The sequence below is a fragment of the Pteropus vampyrus genome, unplaced genomic scaffold (genome assembly GCF_000151845.1).
Source record: "Pteropus vampyrus isolate Shadow unplaced genomic scaffold, Pvam_2.0 Scaffold19, whole genome shotgun sequence".
In the NCBI taxonomy this organism is placed as follows: Eukaryota; Metazoa; Chordata; class Mammalia; order Chiroptera; family Pteropodidae; genus Pteropus; species Pteropus vampyrus.
This window is the reverse complement of record NW_011888800.1, coordinates 8,827,284-8,835,286: the sequence shown is the minus strand read 5'-3', so window position 1 is coordinate 8,835,286 and position 8,003 is coordinate 8,827,284. Positions and strand designations below refer to the sequence as shown.

General features: G+C 47.2%; 1 protein-coding gene across 1 annotated transcript in view; it reads left to right on the top strand.

The window, feature by feature from the left end:
• The window catches only part of STRC (stereocilin), a 15,452-nt gene extending 7,547 nt beyond the window's left edge, over positions 1 to 7,905 (top strand). Inside the window, exons 12-26 of the mRNA XM_011355166.2 lie at positions 100 to 228; positions 559 to 617; positions 1,410 to 1,533; positions 1,650 to 1,762; positions 3,242 to 3,377; positions 3,790 to 3,986; positions 4,186 to 4,276; positions 4,484 to 4,640; positions 5,271 to 5,440; positions 5,943 to 6,098; positions 6,493 to 6,635; positions 6,816 to 6,964; positions 7,225 to 7,322; positions 7,419 to 7,566; positions 7,762 to 7,905. Of these exons, the coding sequence (XP_011353468.1) occupies positions 100 to 228; positions 559 to 617; positions 1,410 to 1,533; positions 1,650 to 1,762; positions 3,242 to 3,377; positions 3,790 to 3,986; positions 4,186 to 4,276; positions 4,484 to 4,640; positions 5,271 to 5,440; positions 5,943 to 6,098; positions 6,493 to 6,635; positions 6,816 to 6,964; positions 7,225 to 7,322; positions 7,419 to 7,566; positions 7,762 to 7,850 (1,959 nt within the window). The 3' untranslated portion in view covers positions 7,851 to 7,905. The remainder of the gene's footprint in view (positions 1 to 99; positions 229 to 558; positions 618 to 1,409; positions 1,534 to 1,649; positions 1,763 to 3,241; positions 3,378 to 3,789; positions 3,987 to 4,185; positions 4,277 to 4,483; positions 4,641 to 5,270; positions 5,441 to 5,942; positions 6,099 to 6,492; positions 6,636 to 6,815; positions 6,965 to 7,224; positions 7,323 to 7,418; positions 7,567 to 7,761) is intronic.
• Positions 7,906 to 8,003: the final 98 nt, after the last annotated feature.

The window sequence follows — 8,003 nt, the reverse complement described above, 5'->3', positions numbered from 1 at the left end:
TGACCTAGCTTTGGTTCCTCCTTGCCCCATGGTTCTTCTCTGAGGGCCAAGTCTAGACCCTCTCACTTGTCACTACACTGCTACACTCATCCCTACCAGCAGCCCATCCCCACCACCTGGCCAGACTGCCTGCTTCCCCTGCTCCCCCTAAAGCTGCTACAACTGGACTCTGCGGCTCTGCTGGCTGACCGTAGGCGCTATCGGAATCTGCCCTGGTCTGAGCAGCAGGTAACTCTCCCCACTTAACCTACAACTCTCCTCTCTCAATCTGTTCCACCTCCTTTGCCCATCCCTCAGCCCTAGATATGGCACTTTATTACTAGTATTCCTTATAATATGACTTACTTTGCTCTTTCTTCTCCCTTCTTCCTATTCCGTCATCTCCCCCAACCCTGCCCCTTGTCACCCTCCTCCTCTCTTTTTGAGAGAAGATTGGATATTTGGGAGCGTAGGAGGCTGGTAGGGCCCATAGGGTCAGAGGTAGGACTGGGTCCGAGGTATCTTAGGTCCTTGGGCAACATCTCTGTGGGAAGCGGTTCCTCTTTCTTTCTCTTGTAGGCACAGTTTCTCTGGAAGAAGATGCAGGTGCCCACAAACCTGACCCTCAGGAATCTGCAGTGAGTAACTAGTGTTGAACAGTGAGTTGGATTCAACTAATATTTTTTGAATGCTTACCATGTATCAGGAACCATGCAATCGGTAATGGGGGTATAATGGGGATGAACGATGCATGGTGCCAACCTGTGGGTGTTCTCCTGGCTCCTCCTCTCCTTATGCCCTGACTTTCCACAGTGCCACACCTATCCGACTAGATCTAAGGGATTTAGAGGACCTGGGTTCAGGCGCCAGTCCTGTTACTCATTTGTGATCTTGGGCAAATCATTTAACCTCTCTAAGCTTCAGGTTTTTCTTTTGTAGAAAGATAATTAACATGGTACCTATCTCATAGATAGTTGTGAAAATTAAATGAGATAAGGCATATAAGGTACTTATCATAGTGCCTGGCTCAGTGTAATCTCCCAAAAGATATTTGTTGTTATTAGTTTAATCCAAAGAGATTTCGGATCTACTGGCCAAGCAGAAATAAACACGTGTAAGTATTACCTTACCTACACTTACAGTAAAAGAACCACGGGCTTCAGAATCTGAAGATGTGGCTCTAGTCTCAGTTCACCACATTTCTAGTAGAATGATGTCGAGAACATCACCAAACCTTTGTAAATATTTTCTTCTCTGATGAATGGTCATGATGTTGTGGGGAGCCAATGAGAATATCTATGGGAAAACATTTTTCAAACTGTAAATTATCATAAATGAACATCTGTACTTGTGATGAGAGTGTTTATATCAAGGAGCAGACAAGCTGTGGCATGTGTTGAATGAGCATCTACCCACTCACATACCCACAGGGCTTTGGGCACCCTGGCAGGGGGCATGTCTTGTAAGTTTCTGCAGCAGATCAACTCCATGGCAGACTTCCTTGAAGTGGTGCACGTGATCTATCAACTGCCCACTGGGGTTCGAGGAAGCCTGGTAAGAAGGATGCTTAGGTATTAGTGGGAGCAGGGAGGCATGGACCCTGGGTACAGAACCCAGCCACCATACCCAGCTCTGTCCTGCCTCTGCACCTTCCTCACCTTGTCCCACAGAGGGCCTGTATCTGGGCAGAGCTACAGAGGAGGATGACAATGCCAGAGCCAGAGCTGGCTACCCTGGGGCCAGAACTGAGTGGGCTAGACACCAAGCTACTCCTGGACTTACCGTAAGTGCTACAACTGGAGACACTGGATCCTTAGAAAATTCAACCTGGAGTAGAAGATCTGCCCTTAGAAAATGCCCTAGAAGTGGTGGTTTTCTGTCTGGTGATTCCTTGACATTAATTATAGCCAGAAGCAGAGGATTCTATTCAAAGTTGCTCTGTGTATCGGCTGGCTCCCAGAACATGGCCCCAGCATGGGACAGCTGAGGGAGGGTGGCAACACTGTGATGTAGCCTGCCAAGCAATCTGAAAATAACCTAGGCCACATTAATAGAGATAAAGTATCTGAAATGAGGGAAGCAATGGTCCAATTTTGCCTCAGATGATTATAGTCTGCTTTGGGCACGGTGCTCTCAGTGTATTCAGAAGAGTAGATAAAGAGGAAATGTTTGAAAAATGTGACAAATGCCTTCAAATACCCCAGGGACTGTCAAATAGAAAGCAGATTGGCATGTTTCTGAATGGCCCTATTGGGCATGACTAGGACCAATGAATGAAAATCAAATTTTGCCCAATATAAGAAAAATTGAGGTAGTGAGTTCAGGGTCATTGGAACAAGTCTAGCTTGGATGACCCCATGGCAGGAATATTGTAGAGGAGATTCAAGTATGGGATGCAGGAGAAAAGAGATGAACCTAAGGTTCCTCCCAATCCAGAAATTCTTACCCCATTGCCATCAGAACTGTAAGTCAGGGTAGAAAAAGGCTTCTATTGGTCTTCTTGGGAATGAGGTGATGATAAAAGCAGTTGACCTCATCCTTACATTTTTATTGGCCTTTCCACAGATCTGGGCCCCTATACTACATGGTGACCCAATTCCAGAACTGGCAGTCCTAGACAGAGTACAGGATACTACTTCTGATTTCTGGGCAAAAGTATTTTTTAAAATACCATTGAAATCTGTTTAAATATGTTGGTTCTTTGAGATAACTTAAAATCGCAAGGGCCTAGATGAGGTGAATGATTCCAGACCATGAATCAGAAGCCCCAAGTTCTTCATTGTGAAAGAGGATGTGAAAAATAACTATTTTACTCCCAGGTTTTGTCATAAGGATCAAATGCGATAACACCTAAAAGAACTTTGTAAATTTTATAGTGCTATACAAATGAGAAGAAACCACCTAACAACAAATAGAGGAAGGGTGGCACTGTGGAAAACAAGAACTGGGAGTAAACTCTGTTTACTTCTCTGTGAACCTTAGTTTTTTTAACCCATATAACTGGGAAAACTTTTAATGGTACTTAATATTTTTGGCTTTTGATCCAATTAGATGTGGTAGGATTGTTTGTGATTTCTTTTCAGGAAACTAGAAATATGTCACACCCTTCATGTGGGAATTGGATCTGGGACTGTTTAATATCAGTTCCTGTTAGAGTCTCAGGGTTCGATCTGGTGTTACCTCTTGTCTGAGGAATGTAGCATTGTATGGTCCCTTCTCCGTGTGGCTCAGTTCCAAGTGCCCCATTGTCAAATTGCTATAGGGTCCGGTTGATGGACAGACTGTCCAATGAATCCATTATGTTGGTGGTTGAGCTGGTACGAACTGCTCCAGAGCAACTGCTGGCATTGACCCCACTCCACCGGGCAGCCCTGGCAGAGAGGACACTTCAAAACTTGGTAAGAGTCCACCCCATCAGATTCAGAACTGCTGCCTAGGCAATTCTTATCTCTCAAACAATGTTATCTTGTCTTCTAGGTCCAATTCCATACTTTTGCTGTCAAACAGGCTCCCATCTATAAGGCATTAGCCCCTAGATCTACTTCTTGGTTCTATTCCTTGATAAGTTGCTTCATGTTTTTTTGTCCACATCCCCTGGAGTCTAAGAAAGCCCTTAGATTCCTCTTCCCAATCTTTCTGCCTGCTTCTATTTAGACTCATTGTTTAAGAAAGCGAACAATAGCAGTGAACATTATAGGTCTTCGGTTGGGAGCTAGAGGAGGGAAGATCAAAGAACTTGGTGTCTTGATGAAAGAATCAGGTCCTCTGAGTCAGAAGTGCATTATCCCAAGGCCTGATGCCCCTCTCCAGGCTCCAAAGGAGACAACAGTCTCGAAGGAAGTGCTGGAGACATTGGGTCCCTTGGTTGGATTCCTGGGGACAGAGAGCACACGACGGATTCCACTACAGATCCTGCTGGCCCACCTCAGTCAGCTGCAAGGCTTCTGCCTGGGAGAGCCATTTGCCACAGAGCTTGGATGGCTGCTGTCACAGGAACCTCTTCTTGGGTATGGACCTTTGAGAACTTTAGATTCTAACTCATCCTCCACCTAACCTCTCAACCACCATCATTGGTGGCAGCCTATTCAATATGCCTGAGATCCCTTGGAGACCTGAGTCCCCAATCTTACCAAGTTTTCTTTTCTCCTTCCCTTTTCTCGTAGTTTTCTCAGCATCCCAATCCCCGATCTTCTTCTTGTCCTCCAGGAAACCAGAGCTGTGGAGCCAGGATGAAGTAGAGCAAGCTGGACGCCTAGTGTTTACTCTGTCTACTGAGGCGATTTCTTTGATCCCCAGGGTGAGGTGAAGGAACAAGGGAGGGAGTGAGAACAGAGAGGGACTGGTGAGCTGGTTTTGGGGAGCAAAGACTGAGGAGGTTGAGGGCAAAGGATGTGAAGCCTGATTCTGGGGGAGACTGCTAAAATGAGACAGTACTTTGGAAATAGAGCTGCAGCAGTTGGCCCTGACCTGCCCGGGTCTCCCCCTTCTCCACCTTCTCACACAGGAGGCCTTGGGCCCAGAGACCCTGGAGCGCCTCCTAGAGAAGCAGCAGAGCTGGGAACAGAGCAGAGCTGGACAGCTGTGTGGAGGACCACAGCTCGCTCCCAAGAAAGCTGCTCTGGTATCTGGGGTTGTGCGGCCTGCTGCGGACTATCTCCCAGGTGAAACTACCCAGATACTCATAGCTCTAGCAGGGTGAACAGGAAAGAATATCCAACAATGCAATCAGAAGTCGGAGCTCTAGGCGTGCTGTACCCTTTGAGCAGATTTGCACACCCTCTGTTCTCTGGCTTGGGCTTGCTAATCTGTAAAGCTCAGGAGTTAAAAGGATGATCTCAAAGTCTCCTCTAGTTCTAGGACTCTATAGATTTGGGAGTTTGTAACCCATTCTATTTTTAGTTCAGGACTCTCCTTTTTCTGCTCTCTTATCCGTTAAAAGCTGATGCAGCTCTGGACTTGACTAAGTGTGGAGCTCTCTGCTGGGAAGATGCTTAAGACGTCAGAAGGAGACACTGTGGGGCTAGGGACTTGGGTTCTCATCTAAATCTGCCATTAAATCTCCTAGGCAACCCCTTCAGTCTTCCACCTATACAATGTGGAGCTTGTCCTCTCTAGTCACTTTTTTCTAATATCCTTTGAGTCCTATATATCTCTCACTACAGTAATCCTTTCACCCATATTGCCCACATTGGCCTGTCCTCCAGAGGTTGGAGAGGTCACTCCATCTCTAGATATCTCTCTGGGCATACTTTAATGCTACTCTGACTCCTGGGCCTGCCTTCCCCCTTCAGAACCTGTGCCAAATTGTGCAGATGTACGAGGGACGTTCCCAGCAGCCTGGTCTGCAACCCAGATTGCAGAAATGGAGCTCTCAGACTTCGAGGACTGCCTGGCACTATTTGCAGGAGACCCAGGACTTGGGCCTGAGGAACTACGGGCAGCAATGGGCAAGGCAAAACAGGTCAGGAATGGGAAGCCAGTTGGGGTTGAAGGTGGAAAAACATTAGGAAGCTGGTTTGGTGTGGTGTGGGACACAAGTAAATTAATAGCTGGGTGAGATGTGGGGAAAATAGGAGATAAAAGAGTTAGAGGGTTTGGTACATATATATAATGGAATATTACTCAGCCATAAAAAAGGATAAGATCTTGACATTTGCAACAACATGGTTGGACCTAAAGAGTATTATGCTAAGCGAAATAAGTCAGACAGAGAAAGACTAATACCATATGGACTAGAGTCTGCTATTTTTTCTTACTGAGACTCCAGAATCTTTCAATAACACCGTAGTCAGAAGAACCTTGATCTAACCCTCTCATTTTACAGTTGAGGAAATTAAGACCCGGATAAGGCATGTGATTTGCCTAGAGTTATATAGCTAAGGACAGAGGCAAGACTAAAACCCAGCATTCTGACTCCAGGTCCATTGCTTTTTCCATTTGCATGGTTCCTCTCTTTCTCCTAGTTGTGGGGTTCCCCCCGGGGATTCCGTCCTGAACAGATCCTGCAGCTGAGGCGGCTCTTAATAGGTCTAGGAGAGCGGGAACTACAGGAGCTGATCCTGGTGGACTGGGGAGTTCTGAGCACCCTGGGGCAGATAGATGGTTGGAGCTCCGTCCAGGTAACACCTTCCCTCCTCCCTACTACCTTCCAACATCCATCACATAGATCCAGGCTTCTAGGTTATCTAAACCCCAAGGAATTTTTTCATGACCCTGGCCATTCTTTGTATCTTTTCTTAACACCCCATACTAGTGGCCTTAGGAACTCTGCAGTTTATTCACTCTGAGGACCTGAAGATGTAATATTTCCTCCTGGCTTGTTTCCCTGAGGCTTCCTCTTTTTCTGTCCATTTCTTTTTTGGATTCTCAACCTTCCCCATAGCTATTGGAGCTTCAGGTCTTAATAATAAAAGAATATAATCCAGTAGCACTTGTTACTTTCCTAATCACTTCTCCATTCATTAATTCCCCATGATTTCTCTCCTTATCCTGTGCCCTCCTTCCCCACTCCAGCTCCGGGTTGTGGTCTCCAGTTTCCTGCGGCAGAGTGGCCGGCACGTGAGCCACCTGGACTTCCTTCACCTGACTGCACTGGGTTACACACTCTGTGGACTGCGGCCAGAGGAGCTACGGCATATCAGCAGTTGGGAGTTTAGGTCACCTGTGGAGGGGGTTGTGTGTGTGGTGGTGCTGAGGTAATGGTGGGCTCACTGGGGAGGGAAGGATCGTGAAGGAGTGGTCCCACGGAGGAAGGGACCTCACTTGAAACCATCTCATGACCATGGACCCAATCACCATGGCTGAATCCTTTTCCCTTCCTTCCCACTCTTCCACAGCCAAGCAGCTCTCTTCCTGGGCAACCTACATCTCCAGTGTTCTGAGGACCAGCTGGAGGTTCTGGCCCAACTCCTTGTGCTGCCTGGTGGTTTTGGCCCAGTCAGTAACTGGGGGCCTGAGATCTTCACTGAAATTGGTACAATAGCAGGTAGGAAGGCTGGGCCACTGCTGGTGCTGGTTGTCAGGTATTGGTTTCCATACCATGGATGGACTGGATGGAGGACTGCCCTGGAATTCTTAATGTCGGAGTCTGGGAGGGCGTTTAGGTAATAAGCTGGAGATGTACTGAGGAAGATCTATGGTAAGATACTTTGAAAGTGATTGGAAGGGAAGGTCTATAGGTTTGAAGAGACGGGAGAAAGCCAACCTAACACAACATTTGGACGCCCATCCCACTTGCTTCAACAGCTGGGATCCCAGACCTGGCTCTTTCAGCACTGCTGCGGGAGCAGATCCAAGGCCTTACCCCTCTTGCCATTTCTGTCATCCCTGCTCCTAAATTTGCTGTAAGTATTGATAGACTGGGGTCTGGGGTGATCACAAGAGAGCCAGAGCCCAAGGTAGGCTACACTGGATATACTGATTCCTGGCCCCACCCCCAGGTGGTATTCAGCCCCATCCAGCTGTCTAGTCTCACCAGTGTTCAGGCTGTGGCTGTCACTCCTGAGCAAATGGCCTTTCTGAGTCCTGAGCAGCGACGAGCAGTTGCATGGGCCCAGCATGAGGGGATGGAGAGCCCAGAACAGCAGGGTGAGTTCTCAACTGCACAGCCTAAGCTTCCATCTCCTGACCCAGAATCTGACCCCTAACTTGGTGTTATCTGGCTCATAGAACCACCCAGGGAGATTACTGATGAAGGGAGTATACAGGCAGAGAGTTTCCAAGTATCAGTGGTTTCTGGGGAGCATAGTTGTGATATTACTTCTATTCTCTGTCTCATTATAGGTCGAAGCACAGCCTGGGGCCTCCAGGACTGGTCACAACCCTCTTGGGTCCTGGCATTAGCCATCTGCTTCCTTGGCAACCTACTATGAGCCTGTCTCTACAGTTAAAGAAAGATTGTTGGGAAAGAAACCTTAAGTCATAGTGAATAAAGTGCAAATGGAAGTATGTTCTAATTATTCTCAGGAAGCTGGTGAGGAACATGGGAAATATGCTAATGCTTTCCACCCACCTGAGAATCAGAG